Genomic DNA, 27,666 nt, shown 5'->3' on the forward strand with positions numbered 1-27,666 from the left:
AACAACCAACCAAACGCCTTTAATTATTGCGGTCATATTGAAGGTGCGAATATTACAGAGGTTCTTGACTGATTGACTGACTGACTGACTGACTGACTGACTGATTGACTGAACACTTTCTTTGTCTCATAACCACCCAGACAAAATAGTACAACGCAACTCACACCTATAGTAGATAACGGAAATGAAGACATGCATGTTGAATGAATTTTTTTCTACACTTCCTGCATCTGTTGGAGATAATTTGGAAACATTTCTTTTAAACTCCATACATTTATTATACATGAAAGCAAAGTTCACAGAATAGATAGTGAGTAGCGCAGCCAATCAGAGAACGGCATTCGTGACAGAAAGCTGGTAGATTCCTACTAAAACTCGATAGAAACACGGAACATGCTTTCTATTTCTTACATATCAATGGTTTTCGAGACCAAATGTAAAATCGGTCAATGGTTTCTAATAACCGGCGACCCAGTCCTTCCCAGGACGAGGTTGTTGTTGTTACTGGTGCCATGGGCTGCGCGAACAACTGCCGTTTTACTGGTAACCGGTCCTATGAACTCCTATGCATGATTATGTCACGTACTCAAAAATTCACCAGCATGCAATCCTCGTTTGTGCGAAATTTTCTCAAACCTAGCCACCGTCAGAACGCGTGACTATGAACAATAGGCAATTGCAAAATCCAGACGATATCATGTCAATGTCGTGATAAGGATATCGGGAACAAACTAAAACTGTGCCGCAGAAAACAGTTGGATTGGACTTTCATCTGAGGTCATTACGATTACGCTAGGCGACAAGGGAGGGGTGGGGGGGAGGGTGACAAAATGACGTCAATATTGTTTCATTGAACTTATCGAGTGATTTCATTTGTGCAATTTGCGCTCGTCCGAAATGTTGCAACGCAAAGCTGGACAAAATGGGGGGGGGGGGGGGTGTGGGTGGGATGGAGGGAAACTCTTCGTAAACGCGCTCTGAGCACGGTAACGATGCTAACGCACCCGATTTCTCATCTGAGGAGGGCATGATTCTACATTCTAAAACATTTTAGGATAACACTCCAGTGTTACTTCTATTCATTTATTGTCTTTATTGTCTATTGCATTCTGTTATTTGTACAAGGTAGCTATTGCTGACAGCCAAATGCTCGATATAAAACACTGCTTGGTACAGACTTGTTTACCAACCATAGGAAAACAAAGTATTCAATGTTCTTTAAATAAAATAACGTTATATTTTCTTTTGCAGCTTTTGAATATAAGTACATTCTTTGAAGAAAGTAAATCTGGTATCTAGCATAAACGTAAAAACATTTATTTCTCTTGTACAGAAATTTCAAATAAACTTGAGTAAAATTTGGCACAAAATGAGATTAAAAAGAAAATTTTCTCGTCAATCCAGATTGCGCTGGTCCCAGTAACATAGTAAAAACAACGAAAATATTCCTTTATAACTCTACCTATATATTCTTTTTTTACATCAAATTAGTGAATTATTTCATTTTTGCCGCACATCGGGTTAAATATTCACTTAAAGATATTATTTAAAAAATATTTCACGAAATGCGTGAATTATGGCGATCACAAAATTTCTTAGTTCCATTTCCTAGTTTGTCTCAAACGAAAAACTCTTGCAACATAACTAACAACTTGACAAATGTAACGAAATGAAACAAGAACGCCCGACAGTTTAGTGATCTTATCGATACGAACTGTTTCCACAAACACAAAGTTAAACATGAAACTGTACAACGATTTTCCTGATATCATCAATAATTTGCCTTTAGTCAACTGGGGTAAACGCATGCTGTATAACGCCTTCCCTTGTAACCCCTCTATAGATATTTGCAACAGCAGAAGCTTCCTGCTTTAAACAAGGCGAGTAGAAACAGCCCTACCTATTTATTATTACGTATTATTTATAAACGTTTTGCATTAAAGCTTTGAAGTAAAGCTTCTTTAAACAGCTTTATGTATTTGGAATGAGTAATAACGCGACGAGAGTTCGTAACACAACATCAGTGCGGCATGTATGCTTGTTTACTCCTGCATTCCTGCTACTTTATGTGGAGTTTGGGTTCACTGTGTACCTAAGCCACAGACTGCAAAGGAAAATATAAAAAAAATACGATAAAAAGAGATTAATCATCAAACAGGCTACAATGGATTTAACATTGCGCCTAAGCATTATCACAAACTGGGGTAACTTATCGCATCACAAGAAACTTCACTGCGTTTGACAGAGATCGCAGACTGTTGTCTGAATCTTGAAGTAAAACAAGTTTCTAGTTCCTCCGACGGCTCACGTGCAAGTCTCTGCAAGGCTACGCGAATCATCTCTAAATCAGTTCACACTTGCAGAAGACACAAAAATAAATCAGTCCATCAGTGACACGCGACTTCACGATGGAAATTTATGAAGACGGAGATGAAGCTGAGAAGGGAACTCGTTGTCTGAGAATTTTTTGCACCATGTTGGGGCAAGTTCATGAAACGCTGTTTAGGGCGAGACCCGTAGATAACGTGTAAAATTCGTTACGTTGCCGCAATCGTTGCGAGAGGCAACGATAACGATTCTACTTCGTACAACGAGAATTGCTGCAAGACGTGTTCATTCCAGGGTGTATCACGCACGATACGTTTTCGTGCAAGTTGCTTTGCGAAAGTTTCCTGGTATGCCAGCTTGTTTATCCTCATATCATCGACCTCCCTTCTGATTATTCTTAAAGGAGCTCAGTCACGGTTTGCGCATATTGAAAAGTTTAGCCTCGATTTTTCAAATTCGTCGTTTGTAATCCGTGTCAATTTTCTCCATCCTTAGCCATCCTTGTTCCTTTATGGTTTATCATTATGTCTTTGGTGTTTTTCTATCTTATTAAACTGTTTTTTTTTTCAGGTTTCCTACCATTTAAAGGTAATTTTGTCTGTGGCCAAAATAACTCAAAATACCGTGACTGAGCTTCTTTAATTTAATTTTAATATGTTCGTTCTGAAAAACTTGGTGTTAAGTCAACAATAGGGAGCTTAAGCAAACCAAACGAGAACGTCACCAAACAAAAGGTATCATGAGCGAAACAGTAGTTCTTCACGTGCTTTATAAATATTTGTACATTTCGTAGTTGTCCTCTGCAAACAACAACGTGAAATTACCAAGTTTTGTGTATTTTGAAGAACGTGAGCCACGACGGTTAATTTTTCGTATTTTTTTTTCTGAAATTGATCGCTGGCGTTGCATCTTTAGCTTGTTTGAGCAGAGTTTTAGGCCGCTCGGCTCAACGAACAGTTTTTGTAGATACTTGCGAAATTCAAAGGTTTCTCCTACTTGATGATTTTCAATATTCTCATCAACTACCTGACATTGTATTAATATTGTAAAGAGAAGTTATGTTTTGATAGTTCTTACCCCTTCCATATCAGAGTCATCATTCACAGTAGGAGCACATGAACTGCTCTTAACAGTGCTTGCTGTACTGGTGCTTGATTTGCTGGAGCTCATGCTACAACTTTGATATCCACCTGCTCTCTCGTTATCTTGACTTTGTGGTATTTTCTTCACGATGGCGTATTTCTTCTTCAGCGGTTCGCGTGGATCCACTACACCCAGTGTCGTCGTCTTCTTCAAAGGCTGTACAAGCATGGCTGGGTTAGCTTGCAAAGGTGGTCCACCTGGCCTAGCGACTCTGTGAAGGGGTCTCCTCGGCTGTGAAGGGACTATAGGTACAGGGGCTCGCATACCGGGTATCTGTCTTATGAGCTCTCCAGGGGCCCCTTTGTGAACACGCGGGGGACCCTGGTCGTTGGGACCTTTTTCGTTATCGCGTCTTAGCCTAGGACGTACTCGAGCGGGTGGCGTATACTCAAGGTCACCCTCACTTCCAGTCTCCCATCGTTTTCTAAGGGGGCACGGACCGTACGCAGCGGCGGTTCCTAAGCTAGCCTCGTTATCGTTGGAGAATGAATTGCTGCGTTTCCAGTTGGCGGCGTAGGGAGGAGGTATACCAAGCGAATCCATGAGCCCATAAGCGTCCGTGTTAAATCCGCCGCATTCTGCTGCTACACGCACAGCGTTAGCAAAGTCCGCATCCGTGAAGAATGATCCATCGCTGCTAATACCGCTTATTCGGCTCGGGCTCGAGCACGACGAGTCATCTTCGGAGCCGCTCGTGTTCGTTACAGATTCGGCCCATTGCATGATTATGTCGCTCGTGATGCCTTCGAGGTCGATAGGGATAGGCTTCGGCTTGGATCGGGACTTCTTAGATTTTTCCGACTTGCCTGCAACCGATCCCTGCTCGTGCTCTCCATCGTTTAACGTGTGAGCTCCCTTTCTGTGTGCCCGCCGTGGTGAACTGGTGCTGTGTGGCTCTGTCAATCCGCTCTTCCCAGTAATCCCGCTCATTCCAGTCACGCCACTGGCCTCGCTCATTCCCGTTCTACCGGTCATACCAGTCATTCCACTCATACCTGTCATACCACTCATTCCTGTCATTCCACTCATACCACTCATGCCGCTCATTCCGGTCCGTCCGGTCATCCCTGTCATGGCGCTTCGTTCGCTAAACGGTGGAGAGGGGGGTGGGGACCCCTGGCTGCTCGGTGGTGGCTCCGAGGGGGGTGGGGGCAGCATATCCGCCCAGTTGAAAATGGCTAAACGCGGTGGAGGTTTAAGAGCCTTTCTCTTCCTCTGAAGTGAACCACAACTTGTGGAGGTCTTACAGCTCCGTTCACTCGCTGGGCTGGACGGTCTTTCTAAACCAGGGGATTTGCGCGCCTCGGAAGCATCTTGTTTGGAAGACTCCTCTTTGTCCTCCTCTAATTTCCTATCGGGTTCGTCCTTCGCCTTGTCAGCACTGCCCAGCGGGAACTTCTGCATCTCCATCTCAGTTTCTTTCAGAACAGCTTCGTAAGTAGGGGGTGGCTCCGAGTGGAAGGTGCTAGTGGTGTGCATATTTCCAGCCATCTCAAAAGACTGGATCTTGAGCTTGGGTTTCGTCTTCTCCGTGTCGCTGGAGTCGCTAGGTGTTTGGTTAGGATCCCTTCTCCGGGACCCCGGATTGTTTTTGCTCCTGTTGGTGCCATTCTCAGTGTAGTCATAGTAACGGATTCGTTCTTTGGGTCCGTTCTTTGGAAGAGTACTTTCGGAAGGACTTCTGGATCCACTGGGTGTACCAAACTCTGTAAAAAGTAGAAAAAAATTCTCTCAATTTACCTATTAAAACATTTTAATTCAAACTCACACTAAGCACGTGTGAAAATGCGGTCACAAAGAAAAGAGTTTTTTTTGCGACGCACTGGGAAAACGCGAACCAAAAGTCGCGCGAGAAGCGAGTCGACCTCGCGAGTTCTTATCACGTGAAAACGTAAACGCGTAATGTACGGATAAGTCGCAAAGCCAGTTAGCAAATAAAGTGCAACGAGCTTACAAGTACTTTTTAATCGAACTTTCACATTTCCGTTGCAAAATGTTATCAAACACTTTCCTGTTTCAGTAAGCCATAGTGAAACGCTTTAAAGAAGCTCAGTCACGGCTTGCGCATATTGAAAAGTTTAGCCTAAATTTTTCAAATTCGTCGTTTGTAATCCATGTCAATCTTCTCCATCCTTAGCCATCCTTGTTCCTTTATGGTTTATCTTTATATCTTTGGTGTTTTTCTATCTTACTAAACTGTTATTTTCAGGTTTCCTACCATTTAAAGGTAATTTTGTATGTGGCCAAAATAACTCAAAATACCGTGACTGAGCGCCTTTAAAGTAAATCTTTACTTACGGTTTGTTGGTGAATCCAAGAACTTGTTGCTTTTATTAACGTGTTCCTGGTAACGACTGTTGGAGTGTGGTAAGTTATTTGTCTTCGCCGGTTGACCGTTCATCGAGCTGTAGTGGCCATCCAGCTGATTACCACTTCCTATTAAAAACACACAAAAAATTGAACTATTAACAGAAGCAACAATATCTTACAAAGTTAGTTTTTGTGCAAAACTTTCTACACCAGCGCCGGATAGCCAGTGAAATCGTAATCAAGCTAACCAATCAGCCTTGACGCAGATAGTCTTCACCAGCCAATCAGATACAGTTCTAAAACCAATCGCGATTGGATTCGCGCCATCCAGGGCGCTTATATGTATCCGGCCTTTTTCCGCCCTTTGCCACCATTTCCCGCGCTTGCCACACGTGTGGTCAGTGATTTTGCTTTTTGCTCTGGTTGGTTTTGAAGGATTTTGCTTTTGCCTCTACCAGAGATGGGCTCTGCCAGATTTGGTTCCCGTACAGTTAGTCACTAAAGTTTCAAATACGGGCTTCTTGACGCAAGAAAATCAATTCACTCTTTCAGGGCTTCTCGATTAAAACTTGCAGAAACTTTTCTTCAAGCAATTGAACCAAACTAAAAGCGAATGCAGGTAACGAATATCGATCTATTAACAACAGCTTCTAGGAAGTCACCCATATTCTCACCCGATAAATGGTTCAAAGTGATCTTATTAGGAAAGTCAATGCTGCCATTGGAAGAGCCTCCTCTCACTCGACAGCAGTTTGCCATCTGTTTTGCGCAATCAGAGGCCGAGCTGTCACTCGATCTGTTATTGGTCAGTTGCTGTGTTGGCTCTGAATTCCTCTCCTCCATCCACAAGAACTTTGAAGCACGTGTACTGAAAGTGTTCACAAACAAAAATTTAACACACAAGCACAACAAACAGTTAACACACAAGCAAGGAACCGCTCTACCGGACAAATTGCTTTTACACTGCAAATCTGACTCGCCCCATACATTAAGTAACTTTGTTTACGATCTGCAAGCTCTATCTTCGGAGCAAGCGTAACTTAGTTTTTCCCCGTTTTTCCCTGATTTGTGACTGCCCAAGAAACCACATGACCATTTTGAGACGCGAGGAAGGCTAAACAACTGTCTGTGTATATTCTACCTGTCAGTCTCTTCTTTTCAGGGGAACTGCTAGACGGTTTTCTCCCTAATTACTACAGACATGCATGTGTTACGTGGGGCTCTGTGACTCGTGTAGAAAAAATAAGACTTACCCTGAACTCCGTGGCGCGTTGTCACCTGGAATATTCACTGTCAAGAAAAACAAAGTTTCCAAATGAAAGTCTGAAGACTAAAGCAAACTGTACGATGTATCCAATGTTAGGCAGGGCCTACTGTACACTGTATGAAAGGACCGCACACTTAGGAATAAAAGAGTGAAAGCAGTAAATTTGAATAAGAATTAAAGCATTGAAATCGAGGAAGAATACCTCGACGAAATCAACGAACGAACACATCACAATGTTATTTATACAGGGCCCCTATGGATACCAGCCTTTGAGCTGAACGGCTTACCCTGTTTAAAAAAAGTTAAACTTTACTTTACTTCACTCTGATTTTTTTTCTGTCAAATCCATGAGCCTCCACACTCCTGTCAGTTGCTCTACCACACAGTAACATTAGATTTGTGGAAGCTACGTTAAACGTGACAAACATCCTACATACTTCTAGGTCCTTCTAGAATTGGTTTCGCTGCAGGTGTAAAGACCACTGTGGAATCAAACAACATCACAGCACAACAGAACAAGCAAGTCACCTCTTGTCGTCAAGGCCTTCTGTGACTTCTTTTTATTCCGTCTTTGCCTGTAAAGCAGCAACACCACTATCAAGAGTATGATCCAGGCCACAGCACCCATGGTGCCAATGAACCATGGCTGGCGTATGAACAGCTTCATCTTGTGCCAAGTGTCTCCTGAGCCTCCACGTGCTTCCACTATACTGACTTCTCCATTCGAGCTGCCACCGCCTGGTGAGGGACTTACTCCTCCTAACAGAATACCAGCTGCTGAGGAAAAGAAAATTCAGATTATGATTGACAATTAACATTTATATGACTAGGTCTCCGGATATTTTAAAACGTTTTGTGCTTAGGATGGTTGATGATGATGATGATGATGTCTGGAAATTGCATTGAGAAAAACGGAAAAGATCTTTCAACACGAGATGTCTAGGAGACGACAGAGAGAGAAAAAATTCCAAAAAAAACTTTTTCTCAGTCATTACTGCACCTTTCAATAACACGCAGACTCTAAAATTCAAAGCTCAACCGACAAATGCGTTTTTCGCTACCGTTAATCAAATGTTCGGCGACAGGTTTGTGGTCATTTTGATTAGTAACCTAAAATTTAAAACTTTTAAAATGCCAGTGGTCAGTTTGCAAAGAATTTGCTCAAGTGGCCTCTCTGGGAGTTGCCTCACTGTAAGCTATTACATGTACACTTGATAGAGATGAAGATAAGCTTGACAATCTAGCTAGCAGTAGATGCTTTAGAATCTGACACGGCAGCATGGAGATGGGAAGCACATGGCCCAGTTCTCCATGTTTTGGAGAAACGATATTCATGTGGACGCTGATGATGATGATGATGATTATGATGATGATGATGATCACAACAAAAATGATGTTACAATGATGATGGCATTTGGTTATCACACAACAGTAACAAAAAAAGAATTTCTTTCTTTTTTTCTGTTTTTGCAGCTCAAAATGAAATCACGCTCAATCACGTACCGTCTTGCTCCTCTTGTGTTGTAGCAAACGCTGAGGTACTCTTTGGTCCTGAATGGCTTCCACTCTTGATCTGTACCTGTATTTCATAAGTTGTATTTGCCTCAAGTCCATTGAGTGAATAAAAAGATCCATGAGCACTGTCAGGCTTAGTGTAAAAATCTACATCAGTGTCTTTCTTTCGCCATAAAATAAGCACACTTGTTACATCTACTGGTTCTGAGAGCTGAAAAAAATAACATTTCAACGTCAATTGTAATGCTATATTTAACACAATATACTGCATATCAAAAGGTGTACTAAATGTAAAAGTGTGCCTTATGCACAGTGCTCCATCACACGGAAAAGTAACTTGATGTAAATTACGTATGAGTTATCGACCAAGTGTGAGGTCAAGATGGCTGGATATTGGCCAAGTTCTTTTTTTGCGTGTTTATGGACCGAGACGGAGTCGAGGTCCATAAACTCGCAAAAAAAGAACGAGGCCAATATCAAGCCATCTTGACCGAACAAGCTCGGTCAATAAAGGATTTATTATATGGCTTTCGGGGAAATTTTTCTTGCGGGACACAGCGGGTAGTCCCGAGCGGGCAAGATAGCTCCATCTTGCCCGCTCGGGTAGCCAATCACAGCGCAGGATTTGATTCATCTTGCCCGCTCACGGAGCTAACCATATAATAAGTATACAAATTTTGGGACAGAAAATGTGTAGACAGTTACTGGAGTTTCACACATGTACACCTAGTGATCACCAGACCGTGCCGTTGGAAGTAACAGATATAAAATTCAAGTAGGGTGGTTGGAGAGATCTTGTTTGCGATTGGGTGCATAGAATTTATTCTTGTGCCAGCATTTAGTGATTGATTCAAATCTCTTGTTGAGGAGGGTAGATCTGTCAGCAATTACGATACAGGGTTTCACTGACAAGCAAAAATTGCAGCAAGAAGGGTATCATTATGAATTTGCTTGTTTGATAATGGATCATTTGATGGAGTATCAAGTGCCGTTGTCTTTAAGGTCCCAGATGTGTTTGGGAATATGGTGTGGTGAAATGTGCTAGTGGTGATTGAAGGAAAGCTTATGGTTGCTTCCATGTATCCTGTTCTAAAAAATGCAAAACACTTGGAAATACCTTTAACCATGACCCTCCTAAGTTTTACCTTTTCAGTACACCAGCATTTCTATTTCTGGGTTTTCCTTTGATTGAAAAATTTTGCGTACTACAGTAACTACTGGAACATATCAAGGACACTAAAAACCGCTCAATATTAACTTACGCTCCATGAGATATTAATCTTGTCAGATCCAGCGGGTGTTAAGTTAACGTCAATCTTCACATTTTCCATTGGATTCACAGGAGCAGTGGGTTCTAGAATAGAAAACAGAACGATTATGTTTATTTTACTTCAAACCCAGACTGCTTGATCTGAAGTCTCTTAAACCATTACTCATTGCATGCACTACATGTACATAGTGTAATGTCACTGTAGAGAGAGAAAGGTTACTTGTTGAGTAGTGAAGTGTACTTTCAATCTTGAAATCTAAAATGAACTCCACTGGCTCACTTTGGAATGAACAAGCTGAATCGACAAGCCAAAGGAAAAAAATCCACTGCATTAGCTGTAAACTCCTCACAAGTAAATGTACACATGCTTTTATCTCCTTGTTGGTTTAAAAGGTGAGATTTTTGTATCACTTACTAACGGCAACCACAGTAGGCTTTTTCTTTGTCCTCTTGGACACTTGTTTCAACCCTTGCGTAAGTGTAGTTCCATCTTGACTCACAGCTCGTACGTTAAACACATACATAGTGTCAGGATCCAGGTTAGGTACAGTGAACTTGTTTTGCTTCAGCGAGCTAACAGCAGTTTCCCACTGCTCATTGCTACCACGTTTGTGGTACTCCACAACATACATGACATCAGAGGAGTCTGGCAGTTTTAAGGAGCTCCACAGTAACAACACGGAGTCGTGCGTGACAGTAGTTATCATCAGATCCAAAGGAGGCAGTGTAGGCTTTGGTGTTGGTGTTGTAGTTGGAGGTGGAGTTGTCGTAGTTATCACCTCTGAAAATTAATGATACATTATTAAGTTAACACAGCATCGGAGTGTGTTGCTAGAGTTTCAACATACACAGATCTGAACTCCAACAGAACCAATATCATTATTATTATCTTAGGGAACTATACATGGATGACCAGATAAGACTTAAGAATGTAATTTTTAAACTATAGTGTATTTAGCATTTACCTTCATCTACATTGTACATACGACAGCTAACCAATCTCAGGCTAACTGGAGTTTTATTCAGGCTGAAAATGATAATTAATACATTACTTCCCAACTAAACAAGGTCTTAAATTCTGACAAACCCTTGACTTAATCTTGCTCTAAGCAAGTAGGGACAAGTTACAAATCTGTCAGTTCAACATAAGAAAACTTACTTTTCACTTCAAGCTGTGCTTCCTGCGAGGCTGTTCCAATATTGCTAGTAGCAACACATCTGTACACTCCTTTGGCACTGATATTCACATTAGTGATGCTCAATTGGGAAATCAACCCTGACTGCGTTATCGAGACAGATGATGTATTCTGCAGTGGAACGTTGTCATCATTCTGAAACCAGTTAATAGATGGCTCTGGGCTACCATCTACTTCACAGGAAAAAACTACCTTTGTTCGCTCATCAACGGATTGATTAGATGGACCAGAAATGATTGAGGGCAGAACATCTGTTGGTCCTGAGGATAAGGAGGAGAAGTATTTTACAAAACTACTGATGTAAAATGGTAATAGGACTGAGTGTAGTCCAATTCAGTCTGTATGAATACAAGTGACTAACAAAATTGGATGACCATGAAAAGGGAGTCTGATTTGTTAATCACGAGTGTGATTACAGGTTGAATTGGACAACACAATGTCCTGTTACCTATTAATCATAACCATTACAATTTCCCACAAAAGTAAAAGTTTCATTTGAAAAAGAGCTTTTAATAGTCATTTTAAATATCAGAATTAAAAATATTGAGAATAGCTTGCAAAATGGTCCTCAGGTTTCTTTCAAAACAGTCACCAGAGACTTAACCTCCACAATTTTACAAAGTCAGTCTCTTGAATTGGTTATTAATAGTGATAAATATTAATTGGTTATTACTAATGATGATGTTGTGATTGGTGGATTAAAATGATTGGCTCATGTAACTGTCCAATTACAGGTATCTGATTACAGCCAACTGTCCGATTACACTGTCCGATTACAACTTTGCAGATTAATTAGAGCAAAATACAGCAGTTTACATGTATGTACACCAATCACATTTAAGGAAATTGTTATAATTGTTATGATTATCAAATGTAATATTGCAAGGAGGCTTGGATTAATATTTCTCAAACTCCTTAATAATTCATGAGAAGATATATCAAAGACTCTAGACAGTGTTTAACCACATTTCCAAACACCTCAAAGTTCGTCAAAAATACTCCGCTACGTGTCGTATTTTCAACTCTCTTCTTGGTGTTTGGAAATGTTGGCAAACACAGTCTTTAGTGTTTGACATATTACTTCAAGTTCTCCTTGCCACAGCCCTCATTTTGATGCTGAAAAGGTGAGAAGTTGGAAAATAAGATCCTGTCTCCCAGATCCAGTAAAAGATACCTCAAAGTGTTACTGTTCAACAGTTACAAAACAAGACACACACAAAAGAATCCTTACCAATGACAATGAGCTTTGCCTTGGCATGACTGTTGCCAATGTTACTTAATGCCGAGCAAGTGTACACTCCTTCATCCTCCTTTTCTACTTTAGCAATTTGCAAGGATTCACCCAATCTTGTCACAAAGAATCGTCCCCCATAATAATACATATTTGGTAACATGGTCGATGACGCTTTTCCTTCTTTTTCCCAAAATACAGTTGGCTGAGGCTCGCCGTCAGCAATGCATGTGAAAGAAGCAGAGCTTCCTTCATTAGCAATCACATCTGCCGGGTGTTGAATGATTCTTGGTTTGGCTGGGGAGAAATAAGACAGGAAAATTACAAGTTACAACTATTCTGGTTTACATCTCAGTATTATCCAGACCTCCTAAGAAATCCTGACATTTGTAAACTGCATATTATGCACCTTATCACGAGCAACCTGGTTTGTTGAAAATTGTGAAAGTTTGGAAAAAGATACAACTGCTACAAAACCATACAATGCTGCCTACTGTTAAAGAAAACAAATGGGGCAAAACATCAAGCCAGGCAGATACACTTTGTTCAGTGAATCAAGTCAGAAGGCCAGCCTGGTATAACACTGAACATTGCCACAGTACTATTTCCATTCTACTGATCACTAAGGACAAATTGAAAGACACATTTATTTGATACTTGCTTTTTAGCCATTTTTCATTATATATAGTTAAATGGAATTTAACGTAGTTAACAATTAGGAGCTAGTCTGGTCAGTAGCGTTCTTGTAGGTGGTTGTTAGTGTCTTGACCGTCTGTTAGCATTTGCTTAGTATTTGGTGCATTCTGTAGCATTTGACATAGTTCAATAAAATTTTACATAGTTATGACCAGGAGCTAGTCTGGTCAGTAATGTTTTTTATAGGCGTTTGTCAGTGTATTGGCCGTCTGTTAGCGTTTGTTAAGCGTTTGGTGTGTTCTGTAGCGTTTGCAGCAGTCACATGGTTGTGGGAGCCCTGGGGCTGACATTGTCCAACGGTATTCTTGGTTAGTACGTGCGTTGTCGTCCCAATGTGCTTGCAGTGTGTTTGTTGCTCTGTTAGTGTGGCACTGTGGGTTGAATTATAGTAGTTTAGTCCTGCTGTTAAGAGCCAAAAATAACCAGAATTGCTCATTTTGTGATAAAAGCATGAAATTTCCCAGGATGACTAACCTCTATAAGGTAAACATTTTCTGATATGGAGCCATCCCAAATTTCCACCCAGAAGCACGCTATACGCATGTCAAAAAATGTCATATTAGGCCCCTACATGGGAGCGAGGCTGAGTTAAAATGCTTATTTCTAAGCCTTTTCCGTGGTACTTTGTCTAGATTTCTTGCTTTTTAATATAACAGCAACTTATAAAGTATCTGGAAGTCGAAACATTTGTCACATGATTAGTCACATGACCATCATTTTCCATAAACAATCAAATAATATCGAATATTGCATTAATATGATTAATTTTTTTTCTCCTCTTCTTTCTCGTTTTTCTTCGCAAATAAAAAGAAGTAATTATTTTGAACATTACAATATAGAGTAATAAGATATTCAAACTTAGAAACCTGTGTTTCGGCATGCACAATGTCATATTGGGGCTTTGCATCAAATCGAGGCTGAGACAAAGGATGGATCTATGTTGGCTATTGAGGTGATGAGCTTAAGTCTGGCTTAACAGGATATAACTAATTTCGGTGGGGAATTCAAGAGAAAACTCTTGATTGGTTTAAATCGTATTTGACTAATCACACACAATGGTGCTCCGTTAATGGCTGACTCTCTGACTTCACCACTCTTAAATGTGGTGTGCCACAGGGAATGATGCTTGGTCCTCTTTTATTTCTAATTTATATTAACGATTTGCCTAACTGTCTATCATTTAGCATACCTAGAATGTATGCTGATGACACCCACATTAATTACACTGGTTCTGATTTGCATCCGATTCAGTCTAGTCTATCTGATGACCTTGAAAAACTAAGCGAATGACTTGTGTCTAACAGACTTACCTTGAACGCTACAAAAACGGAATTCATATTGATCGGCTCCAGGCCAAGATTAAGAACTCTATCTGATACACTCAAACTCTCCAATAATAATGTTCCAATTAAACAAGTTTCCTCTGTGAAATCACTTGGAGTAAATGTCAATGAAAATATGACGTAGCATTCCCACATCAATTGTGTTAAAAGATTGCTTCTCCAGTTGGAGCCATAAATTTAGTTAAGGTAATTCCCTTGAAATTGTTCTACTATCAAACTTTTTTTGCAACTTGGCATAATTAACATTCATGATATGAACATTAAAAAAGTGCAATAAAAAATGGGGACACCATGCTTGTTAACGCATCAGCAGGCTCTTAAAATGGGGTGTTTTTACTGGTTGCATGTTAAAAATTCGAATCACCTTTATACAGATTTGAATTAGGTAGCTGCCAGTTTCGCCCCATGGTGAGTTCACCCCCACCAAGTTCGCCCCTACATTGACTCAACTTGATCGAGTTCGCCCCCAACCAGATTGAGTCGCATATAGAGATTATTCCTCGTTCTTTTACCCACTGCCTTATTAGATTACTGGTGGCGAGGAAACTCGCTTGGTGGCGAGGTGACTTCGCTTGGTGCGAGTTGACTTCGCTCGGTGGTGACCGAGAGTTCGTTGGTGGCGAGACTCCCTGATGGCAAGATGACATAAACATACATAGACTGAAATGATTCTTCGAAAACTCTTAATAACTCAATGACAACTACATAAACACGATCACAAAATTTTGAGGCGAACTCGAAATAGAAATTTTGTGGTGGGGGCGAACTCACCATGGGGTGAAACCAGTATCATTCCAGAATTAAGTCTTGGTTGCTTGAAAGACACAAAAATTTTACATTGAAAGTAAAGCTTCTTTCATTCACATAAGCAGTATTGCTTTATTTAAGCCGTTTTTGATTGCGTGGTTGTGGGAATATTGCACTTTTTCAGATGGTTCCGTCGTTAGCTTGAAGTCCTCGCCTTGACAAAAATACACCCATTATGGAACTATTTTTCAAACAAAATCATGTTCTAGTATCAAACTTTTTTTCTTCCTTAAATATGTTCTTTATTAGACTGTTCTTAGCAAATACCCGAAAAAAAAATCGGGGGTAACCGTGCTCGTTTAAGAGAAAAGGAGCATTTATTTCGCTATTGAGCTTAGTTTGAGGGAAATCTCTTACGTTTTGCATGCAATGGGCTCATGACTTAGGGATGCTCAATGCAATACTAAGGAATCACCTTAAGTCATATGTGCCTCAATCTACCCTACTCTGCATATGCAACATCACTACCTCAACCTCACTTTGATTACTGCAGCCTAGTCTCGGGTAATTGTGGCAAAACATTATCTCACAGGCTACAAAAACTACAAAACCATGCTGCAGTAGTAATGACTTAATCAGGCTATGACGCTGATCAATGTCGATTCCTTGTTTCACAAACTCAGCTGGAAAGACTCGCAATTTCAATGTCAAATTCAGAAAGTTCTCATGGTTTTCAAGTCTTTAAACAGTCTGGTTCCCGAGTATCTCACTTCTAAATTTGTAACACGAAATGACTCAAATTATGCCCTGACAGACTCAGTTAACAAACTTGTTGTTCCTTCTCTGAGAACTAACTACATGAAAAATAGTTTTAGTTACAGCGGCACAACCCTTTGGAACAGCTTACCCTGCAATCACGGAAATCAGGTTTATAAGTAGAATGTTGTTGTAAGTTAATATGATATTAGGATTAGGATTTTACGTTTAGGATCTTAGACATGTTATTCTTACCGTGTGTAAATAATGATTAAAGATAAAAGATTAAAGATTTTTCTCGGCAGACATAAAATATACCATCCAGTAGGTCGTATTACAAGTTTCCTTGTTTTTTCATTTAAGTTTAGAACATACTTTAAAAGCAACCTAAACAAATTCATAGGCTGCATTATCTAAATTGACAGGATTGATGTATTTTACATTTTAATGCTATTTACATTTTTTCTGCATTTCCTTTGAAAAATACTGCAGCAAAGTGATTGGAAACTCTTGTTCTCTTAAAAAATTAACATAATATATGCTTGAAGGCTAATCTTGACCATACCGGTTTGTGCAGTTGTGGTGGAAATTACAACTAAAAGAACCTTTATTCAGCTAGTGTTTTTAAAAGCAGGCTTAGGAATGTTACAGCCAATGAAAGCTGTTTTTCAAAACGTTTCCTTCAGACCAAAAAGTTCAGCTAGTGTTGTGACATACTTGATCTACTCTAGCATATTTAAAAGTTTCAAACGCAAAATAGAAAAGGTGTCTCAATCACAGTAAGCAAGTAACTCAAGAAAATCATGTCAATCAAACCTATATAAATTGACTCTATATCTCAGCCTCGATTTGATGCATAGTTTTGATATTTCGTGTTTGGCACATCCAAAACATACATTCAAGGTTTGAATTTCCTAGTCTAGATAATAAAATTTACATTGCAAATAATAAAATTGGTATGTAAAAAATCATCATCATTTATCACCATTATTTCATTTCTTAATAAAACCTACATTTTACAGTTGGACTTGCCCACGGATAGCTATGCTAGTCTAGGTGGGCTAGTCTATCAATAGTTACAAATGATTTATTATTATTATTACTTTTATCACTATTATTATTACCATGATAAATAGAGAAAAATAGAAAGTTAGAAAAAAAAAAGTGAACAAAATAAAAATAAATAAATAAATAAATATAAATATACATTTATATAGTGCCATTTTCCACTAATTGTCCATGTCCAAAGAAAAGTGGGAAAAGAATGTGATTTAATAGGTATTTTTGTTTGTTTGTTTGTTTGATTGTGGGTTGGTTGTTATTTTACTACTGCTACTGGCATTTTAATTTAGAAATGATCCTGCAAACCTCAATGAAGGAATCTTCATCTTCGAGAACACTTAGTAGTTTGTTTTTAATTCTGAGTTTGAATGATTTCTTTGGTAGTTCTAAACATAGGCACGCAAGGCGTGCAAGAGTTATTTTTTTTGTGTGAAGTGTCAGAGATAGGAGCATTCATGGTACAGTAAAGATTTGGTTAATTTGACATTTTTTCTTTGGTTGCGATGTTACATTGTATAGTAGCATAGTAGTCCCAGAAGACAAAAAAATTGGCATTTTGCATCAGCCTCGTTTCCATGTAACGGCCTTGTATGCCATATTTTTGACATGCGCATTCCATGGTTCTGGAGGAAAATTTGGCATGGCTCCATATCAGGAAATATTTGTCTTATAGAGGTTAGTAACCCTGCCAAGTTTGATGCTTTTATCAAAAAACGAACAATTTTGTACCTTAACAGCTGGATTAGTTCAGTGGTTCTTGGCGTTCCCTCCCTATCCCCTCCCCTCTTTTCAGCAGTTTTTCTTTTAACAGTTGTTATGGGTTACAGCTTTTAATCATATGCTCCCTCATCATAGGCCTGCAATGCATGCAGAGAGCTTTATTATCTAGCTCTCTGCATGCATTGCAGGCCTATGATGAGGGAGCATAATTAATGACAACCCTGGACACCACTCTGGAGCAGACAGCTACAGCAGTTACAATGCGTCTCCACCTTAGACAGAGTTCACTGTAACCTCAAAGACACTACAACAACAACAGTTTTGTCTCAGAAATACTTACATTGCACTTCAAGCTTTACTTCCACGGTGAGGTCCTTTATTCCTGTGTTAACCCTACAAACATACATTCCTGCATCTGACTTTTCTGCGTCTGTAATAGTCAATACACCTTCGTCCACAAAGTATCGACCATTAGGTAGAGCTCCATCCTTTTTCTCCCATGTCACCTCATCTTGAGACCCATCTCTGTACTGACATTCAAAGGTTGCATTATTTCCAACCAAGACTTTTTTTGTAGATGGCACAACAGTAAGTGGAGAGCCTGGTTTATCTGGAAAAAGAAAACAACATTAAAGAAAATTATTCAATTATAACCAGAGCTTTTAATAACAATTATTATTCATTAATTATAACTTAGTAATTCATTGTTCTTTGCACTGTTTCCCAATTAACAAATTGACCGCATTTTTCACACATGGAGCGAGCAGGCAAAGAATAAGCGCAAACAGGTTACTCATGCAGTAAAGATCACGATTGCTTAGGATCTGTCAAAGGGTGAATAACCATATTGCCTGGATGCTATCCAGTGGATAGCATAATTTGATTTGTCAACATTATTCCACTCGATACCAATTTAAATGGACCTAGTGAATAGCATTATCTAACTTGTAAACAACTGGGCCCAATTCTGGTGAAATTCTACAAAGAAAAATCTACATTTGATAAACAATATACATACATGTATACCATCATCATATTAATTGCCATACCTTTAACAGTAAGCAATGCTTCCTGGCTGTTTCGAGTTCCAAGAGGACTGTTTGCTCTACAAATATACAATCCCTGATCTGCCTTTGTAACTAGTGAAATTGTCAAGTTTCCTTTAGCTGAAATGAATGTCCTGCTAGTATTAGACACCAAGCTTCCATCTTGTAACCAAGTGATGGTGGGTGCAGGGTTGCCACGGGGTGGTGAACATTTAAACACCACAGACTTGCCAACATACACAGTTTGGTTTTCAGGTTCTGATCGGAATGTCAGCTTTAATGCTGTTTGAAGAAAATTATAGCAATTAATTAAATGTCTAGAAAGTTTTCACGGCCTCACTCCAGAAAGTCAATTTTCTAGGTCTACTGGTATTTTCTACACATTCAAACAAAACTATTTCATTGTTCACAACAAAGGTTAAGGTAAAGTTACGTCTATATTTGTGTCTAGTGACCCTGATTTCATTACATGAAGCATTGTTTTCAAAACAAGCTGGCAACTGCCAGAGTTCCGCCACCCGCTTAATTTTATATCGCTGGTTACTCTGGCCTTGCGACAAACAAGCTCAGCATTTTGTCTTATCGATAAATCTTGAGATGGCAGAGTGACTTCACACTTGATTTTGAAGCAATAATAAATTGTTTTTGCAATAGGAAGTATTAAGCTTGTTCAAAGGAAAGCTCAAAGCATCCAATTCTTTTACTTTGCTAAAATGACTCTCACACATCAGAAAAATTTCAAAATATGGTTATCACCCCATAATGCATTGCAAACCCTTGAGCATTGAGTACGTCATGAATGCCTGCAGATGGTGTAGCTTCTATTTGATTTTACAATCTGGTGACTAAAAATTTGCATTTGGTGACTATTTTTTACCACTTAGTCACCAAATGGTGACTTAAGGAATTTTTTTTTTAATTTGAACCCTGCTTTAACCAATGTGATGATTTTAATCGCTTGATTCTCACTCCTTTAAGCTTTAATTTAATCTTATAAATGAAAAATGTGACATTTGGAATCGCTTAAAATGATTTTTTTTTTACATTTCTATCTCAGACAAACACGTGTTACAAGGATTTTTCATGCTACTCTGTAAAGCAAGATAACACAGTGGCTAACATGAATCATTGTTCCTTAACTAGCTTTCATTAAATTAACACCACCTAAGAAAATCAATAAACTTATGCCATTAACAGATCAGCATCTAACTCTGAATGCTGAAAATGGCATTTTCTAGCTTCTATATTGTAAATTTCAAAATTTTCTGGGGGAGGGGGGATGTCACCAGACCCCTTAGGATGAGGAGCCTAATCCGGCTTCTAACTTGTCACAGCTGCCTACTCTTCCAACTGCAGATGCCTACTTCAAAACATTCTGAAACCCTGATGAGGCAACCAAGAGTATGTGCACACCACTCTACACATAGATGGGATGCTTGTTCATCACGTGGCATTTACGAAGGGAGGTAGTGAGGGTAACAAGTATTGTGCAAGAACATAGCACAGTCTCCCCAGCTAGTACCTGAACACAGAGACTCCAATCTGGGATCCAACATTGATTGTCATTAGGATGCCAGATCTCTCAAAGAGACCGCGACAGGAGGGTTACAGTACAGTAGGTGACTATTGTGTAACCTGGTTAGAACTGTGCAAAAATTGTGGAATTGGTCATTTCTGACACTAAGACATCACATCAAAATGACAGTAAATGAGTAGTAGCTCTTTACCCACAATCAAACATAGCTGTGAGAGTTTGTCTCATTGGCACTCTAAACTGCTTATCTATCAATCAATCAATCAATCAATCAATCGATCGATCAATCAATCAATCACTTATTTTGACACATTCCGTCAAGGAACTAAGAACTCGCTTATAGCAAACTTTGTAGTGTCTATAAACTACAACCAGCCCAGAACGTTCTTTAACTTGTTTGACACAATTTAGAAAATCATTTCAAATCACTGATAATAAAACAATTATATTACTGAGGAACCACTCACTTCCAATGAAGAGTGATGCACTTTTGCTGTATACAGTGCCAAAGCGATTTTTGGCCTCGCAGCTATAAATTCCATTGTCTGTCTTGCGCTTGCTGGACACAGTCCGTATAAAGTAGAGGTTACCATTCGGTAAAATCGACCTCCGCCTTTCTGATGGTATTTCAACTCTATTCCGATACCAAGAGATTTTAGGCTCTGGAAATCCTGATGCCTTGCATGTGAGTTCAGCAGGTGAATTTTTTTCAACAACAGCATCAGAGGGATGTTCTGTGATGACAGGTGGTCTTCCTAGGTGTTTTAAAACAGAAAGAGTTCAAAACATTTTTAAATGGCATTTTGATCAAAACTGAGGTTTATATAGCTGGATATCATTGTGTCATTTAGGACTGAGATACAGTCAAGGTCCATGAACACATATATAAGATCAAGGCTGATATCCAACAATCACGAGCCTGCTGACAATAAACAATTTCACATATTAAGGCATATAGGACACCATTATTTTGTGGGACAACATGGACAGTCCTGAGCAGGTAAGCTATATGTAGCCCCATCTTTCATGCTCAGGTAGCAAAGGATTTCATCAACATGCAAGCTCTTTTTCCAACCACAAAACAAGCCATGCAAGAGTGATTTTGGTGAACATGACTGAAGATGACATCAATGTTTATCAACAAGAAACATTACTCAGCTAAATGCCCAGACAGTCATGAGCTTGGCTGAATACAAACATACTTAAAATCCTCCAACTAGCTTCACACAAACTTACTTACAAACTCACTTTGACAGAAACTAGAAACATTTTCTGTACTACATGTAATTTTAAATAATATTAACCTTGACCAGTTGCATACTTGATCCACGTACAGCACAATGTGAATACGACAATGGAAGAGAGTGGTGTTTGCTGAAACATCATCTTCCAAATTGCTGATAAAATAATTTTCTTTGTTAACACTAAACAGATGATAGATGCATCCTTCACCTAACTTACATATCTGAAAGAGAGAAAAAGGAAACAATCATTATTAATACCAACATGCAGTTAAGACATACTGTACATTCCTACCAACAATATTCAACATTGTATTGATTTTAAGATTTTTATAGTGTAATTACTCATTGTAATTTGCCACTTTCTTCAACACATTAACTTAAAATTGTGCATCACAAATAAATACATCTTGCATGAATTAAAAGACCCTAACAGGAGGAAATAGATACTTAATTGCACAAGTTGTATTATTTCAAGTTACTGGTCAGTAAGATCTAAATGGTAGCCTGTATTGTTCTTCTTTGACAATACTACTACAATACTACTATAATACATACATGTACACTGTACAAAGAGTACATGTATGCTTTGACTGAAGACACTATGTCATCTGTTCCATGTGATATTGCTCATAAACATAATTGGGATTATATATTGTGTAGTTCCAGAAAATATCCATACCCCACCACAGAGGGAATTTCACTCAAGCCCCCACTTCTCCCCAGAATTTCCAATTTTTGAACACAAAAACAACCCTCCCCCAATCACTACAGAATTTCCATGAGTATTATGTACACCCCCCATACCCTCTGGAAAAAATAGTTTTGGCAAGAAAGTGGGTTAAAAGTTAAAGTAACCACTACAAATACAAGCATAATGCAATTAAGATACAAGTATTCAAGATAGTACTATATTTCCATGTGAAAGATCTACTTAGTAGGTAAGAAAGGATTTTTGACCAGCTAGATCGATACCTGAATCTGTATTGAATCAAAGGACATCTGGAAACTAAAGTGACCATTCGACCCTCCTCCCCTCTGGAATTTCCTGGGTTTTTGACCCCCCCCCCCCCCCCAGTCTCTCTGAAATTTCCAATTCCTTCCATGGTGGGGTTATGGATATTTTCTGGAACCACACATTAGGAAAATTTTTTTTATCTTAGTTAAATCTATGTCTGAGATTTTCCTTCCCTGCTACAAATGTCACTTGATCTTTCCTAGATCGATTCAAGAAACTCTGCCAGCAGGCCAAATCATTTTATCACTCCAAAAATACCATAAAACATGTTTTGTTAGATACAATTTACACAAGAGAACTTTAGACCAAGACATTGTTTTCTATTAGTGTATAATGTACTATGAAAGCTTAAGTTTTCCTTTTCATACATAGGAATGTAAGTGTGTAGCACCTCCCCCACTTCACAGGGGGGTAAGTACTAAAACCTGAAACCATGAAACAACAAAAATATCTGTTGAACCATGCAAAACAAACAAAGCCACCAAAACAAGCAAAACCTGTTACCATTATCAAGATTTAACCAAAAACAGGCCAACTTGAGTGTTACTTAGGATAAGAGGAGTGCTATTCAGGTTAACTGGAGCACTTATTTAGGCTAACTGAAGCACTATTATATTCAGGCAAACACCACTGGTATTCACGTTAACCAGAGTGCTATTCAGGCTGACTAGAGTGTTATTCAGGCTAACAGGAGTGGTATTCAGGTTAACCAAAATGCTATTCAGCCTAACTGGAGTGCTATTTAGGCTAGCAGAGTGCTACTTGGTTAGATCTCTTGGTAGCCATAATATGCACTAACTCTTACACATAAAGATCAACTTCGCAGATACAACCACCAGCTTCAGCTGAAACACGACTTACTTACAGCAATCATGTGCAAGACTGATTGAAGATGTCATTAGAAATTCCTAGATGTAACCACATGCTCCTATCGCTCATTTCTCACTATCGGCCAATCAGATTTGAGCAGAAATCTGTTGACTAAAGACTTCAAATGACAATTTGACAGAGTTTGCATTCTACATGTAGGGACAAGATTGGAAAAGAACATTGTCCTGTTTCCTGTTATCAAGCAGTCATGACTGCCATACGGTTTAACCCTGCTAAAAGACATTATCACATTGGTGTGCCTTTCTGTATCATAGCATTTGATCGTTTTAGGGGTCACCAGACACCATATGGAGTCCAAGAAAAAGCATCTGTACATGATATTTCTTGACTTTAGTCCTAACATGCCAACATGTTGAAATTTACAAAGAAAATGACAGAAGCTTTCCGAAGTTTAGCTAACATGTTAAGTTTCTTTGTCCTCTACAAAAACATGTGGTTTACTAAACGATGGTTTACATCAACCAGCTGTGAAAGCACTCAGATACAGTGGATCAAGCAGTCAGTTTGAAAGATTTGTATATAAGAAAAGTCAAAAAGAAAACACTACTCGGTATATTAAATTTAGCTCTTCAACATTAAGTATCAACCATGATTGGTTTCCTCGCTAAAGAGCAGTACTAATCAGCCTGTAAGCTTGTTATGAACTGGACGTAAGTCAATTTGAAGCATGAAATCTGTCGCCAAACTCACCATGTAGCTGAATATTCGTGATTAGGAACGTTTTAAGAAAAACGTGATATAGCAATGAACAATTTTTAAATTTCAATTCCAATTAGCAAGCATTTTAAGCTGAAAGGTAAAACAGTAAGGGCTGCTTTCCTGTACGAAAGTTATCGTGTTGTCTAGCACGGATGGACAAAAAAAAAAACGCTGAATGATTCATTTTTGCAAATGTACAACATCGATCAACACACACCTTGTTCCAATCGCTGAAAGATGGACAGTATAGAATAACGTGTAAACCCACATCAAAACAAAAAAATTGCTTTCTTGGCGTTTCATTATTTATCGCAAAAGCAACCTTGCTCGAGAAGCCATTAATTAGACCCCAAGAAAAATAAATCATTCCGTCACACAGAAATCTCAACGCGAGGCACAGATGGTCTCCTACAACGACAACCACCACGGAACACAATGTTATCGGAACAATTTATATGGCAAAATGAGGTAGATAAAGACAGAAATTTCGGTAAATAACACTTGAACCGAAATTTTTGCTTTCATTCGGGGTTGATTCCCAAAACATCTGATAGCGAGCCAGAAATTAAATAAAAACACCTTGTGATCATTTGTAATCATTCACAAGAGGATTCAGATAATATATAACACAAGAAGGGATTTTTCCCGTTGAAATGCCACAGAAAGCGAAAAATAAAGAGTTAGGAAGCAATGGCTTGGTGCTAGTTCGATTTAACACTTTTAATATTGATCACAATGGGTCAATTATTCTTTCGCCAAAGATTCGTACATAGAGTTGAAATTTCGCACGTTTGACTTGCATATGACAATCTCATGAAGCCCTCATTACCAAAACTTCGCTTTAAGTTACGAGAGAGCTTTTAATTCGAGAAACTTCAAGTTACAATTTATTTTTCTGAGCATCAGCCAGTGCAATGTTGATATCGAGGTTTTTTTAATACCAGTTCGATATAAACTTTCAGTACCGAAGGAACCAAAAATAAGCGAAATCCTTCTTAAACTTCAGCTTATACGAAACCGCGAATATTTGTAGCTTCCGTTCCTAACAGCATCCATATAATCCTATAGTTATCACCCTAGCACGTTTGCAAGTTTCTTCCCAAACACACAGATCAGTTTGGAGTCAATAGAAGCTTAGCATAATAGAAAGAGAGTTACTGAACTATATTTGTACTCAAAACTTGGCTTATTCTCCACGCGCTTCAAACGGCTTGTGGTATGACAAGCAACAACGGTGCTAAAACACATTTTAGCCAGTTCAACTTATCCTTGACTATTACTAGCCTAACTCTAAAGACTGCATTAAGAGAAATTAAACTACAAACAGAAGAAGCTTGGTAAACATTCAAGACAAAACCAGACACACTTCAGAAGCGTTTGTTCACACACAACTCGCTTGATTCGTAGAGATTAGAATACATACCGAAGATGACCACTCAGGGAGCAATGTATCAACCTACAGACTATGTCCAGTGTTAATTTTCCCTTCAACCTTTCCCAAAGCGCAGTAGAACACTTCCAACCTTCACAAACCCGAAGAAAACTCAGGAAAACATCTCCATAAGCGAGGCAAAGTAAAAGCTCTTGAAATTCTATCTTTCTTTTCGGCGATCTTATGACACATGTCAATCATCGAATCGTTGCACAAAGCGGCGTTGAGTTCGCCGCTCTATTATCAACTCTATTCTCTTTACAGGTCGTAAAGACAATAGATGTCGGTTTTCTGAATCGCTCTGTTTATTCCACGAAAATGTTTCAATTTGACTACCCAAAAGAAATATTTAATCAAAGAAATGAATTTTTAAGAACAAGAAAACCAAAATGATGATCGTAGCTGAGACCATCAGCGTAGATTTCCGCCGGAAGTGGTATTTCGACATGACTGTAATTCCAAATTAAATACGAAAAATTCTAAATGCAATGTTGAAAAGGTCTTTATTTAACTAAGGAAAGAACTTATTTACGTTACTCTCGAAGTTAAAATACTTAGTTCTGAATAATGAAAAAGTTATCCAATGATTTCTGCTCTAATAATGCCAAAATCTGATGTGTACAAAACAGTGTTTGGTTTCGACTCAGAGACAGCTGGTCTACCGCCAACTTTGGGAGTGGCTTTCTGTGAGGAAGGAGGTTTTCTATTGCGTCTCCGCCAAAAATCACAAGGACTTGGTATTTTTCAATAGGATCTATTCTGTCTGTTGAAACACATAGACATTCTTATAAACCTTTTTTCAATAAGTGACGATGGAAGTCTTAAATACAAATTTCCTGGTAGAAATGCGCTGGTCAGGTGGGTTTCTAAATCCACTTATTTTGTAATGATGTGCTCCAAACTTTATAATATTTCACGTCATCTGAAGGATTCAAGGCTCGCGGTAAAATTTCCTTTGTCCGCCTATAAGCCAATTAAGCCTCAGACAAGCCATTGGTTAAATCGCGTCGTTTCCGACTCAAAGTCTTTTATATGTAAAAGCGAAAATGAAGAAATTTCTTACATGTAAATGAAGCGTTTTTGAATGACTTTGAAAAGACTCTTCGTAAACATATGTTTCTATAAACATTTCATTTCCAGTTTGTTTTCCGCTATTTTCTCACTCATTTGCACTTCGCTGCCGGTCCCCCTACGATGAAGACGTGTGAGAGCGGTAGTATAAAATGTACGCTTTCATGAGTACAATAAAGGTGTTTGTTGTTGTCTGTTCTACAACAGGGCACAAGTTTTAACTTGTACCCTGTGTATAATAGATTTTGCCTTCACGGTTTAAAATAGTGTTGTATTGCATTTGAAAACAGTGATGGAAGCTGGATCAGCGTGGCTGGGATTCAGTTATAATCCTGGACCCTGAACGTCAGAATAACCTGTGATCAGGGATTTTGTTTTACGCAGGTTAGAAGAAGGGATCCCCGACTTCCCCTTCACGAGTACGTCTCCTTTGAAAACAGCGGAACTGAATTCTTGACAACCTGTGGCACATCCCAGCCAAACTGACATCGAAACATTCACAACTATATCTATAGCTATAATAAAGTGTATTATCGTTTGTCTCACGATGTAGTCACTTGAGATGTAGATCGCGACGTTTCGACTGCTTACTGCTAGTCTTCAAACGATAATACACTTTATTATTGCATCCACCACGATGAATAACAACAACCTTTTCCTCGATATATCTATAGCTATACGTAGGTCTTTTACTTGGCACATGAAGAACTGGAAACAGGGAATATGAGAGAAAAAGTTACCTTAACTTGCAGTGATGACCAGTGACACCCAAATAAAAACAATATTTAGTTGATTAATAGTGTCATTTTCCAAATCTCGCTTCTCATCTGGTCGTCAGGGAAAGTGGCGTGAGAAAAGACGGTACGTGTCGACTCTCCTTATGGGCTCACAGCTCATCCTCGGCGCTTGCGGCGTCTGCTTTGAGTATTTGTTATTTGTTGCTGTTCTTGTTACGACTTCTAGGATTACCGAACGAGAAACCAATCAAAAAGAGGTAAATCTCTCTTAGGTACCCTATAGGCAGTCTCTCTGGCATGTTCCTCAGGTCCTTTTCTCACGGCCTTTAGTCTCTACAGGTCTCTTGTATTTTGGCACGCTCCCAGAAAACCTAAGGAGCGAGTGGAGTACTGCGGCCTACTGCCGTGGTCGT

General features: G+C 39.0%; 1 protein-coding gene across 4 annotated transcripts; it reads right to left on the minus strand.

Annotated features, from left to right (window-relative positions):
- Positions 1-984: 984 nt before the first annotated feature.
- Positions 985-27,337, minus strand: LOC145491802 (uncharacterized). Of its 4 annotated transcripts, XM_081471067.1 has the most exons (17): positions 25,437-25,633; positions 23,289-23,397; positions 21,469-21,629; positions 20,632-20,919; positions 18,634-18,912; positions 17,925-18,194; positions 12,261-12,557; positions 10,993-11,289; positions 10,249-10,614; positions 9,826-9,917; positions 8,552-8,774; positions 7,577-7,825; positions 7,035-7,071; positions 6,456-6,649; positions 5,770-5,907; positions 3,406-5,177; positions 985-2,104 (listed from the first exon to the last, which is right to left on the minus strand). In XM_081471067.1, exons 3-17 carry the CDS (start codon positions 21,548-21,550, stop codon positions 2,093-2,095), a joined length of 4,596 nt encoding a protein of 1,531 aa, XP_081327193.1. In that variant the 5' UTR covers positions 21,551-21,629; positions 23,289-23,397; positions 25,437-25,633; the 3' UTR covers positions 985-2,092. The 4 variants fall into 4 exon arrangements, with proteins under 4 accessions (XP_081327193.1, XP_081327194.1, XP_081327192.1 ...); XM_081471068.1 differs by lacking the exons at positions 23,289-23,397; positions 25,437-25,633 and adding an exon at positions 27,257-27,337; XM_081471066.1 differs by lacking the exon at positions 23,289-23,397.
- Between the last annotated feature and the right edge of the window lie 329 nt (positions 27,338-27,666).

The sequence above is a fragment of the Orbicella franksi genome, chromosome 7, assembly GCF_964199315.1.
Source record: "Orbicella franksi chromosome 7, jaOrbFran1.1, whole genome shotgun sequence".
NCBI lineage: Eukaryota > Metazoa > Cnidaria > Anthozoa > Scleractinia > Merulinidae > Orbicella > Orbicella franksi.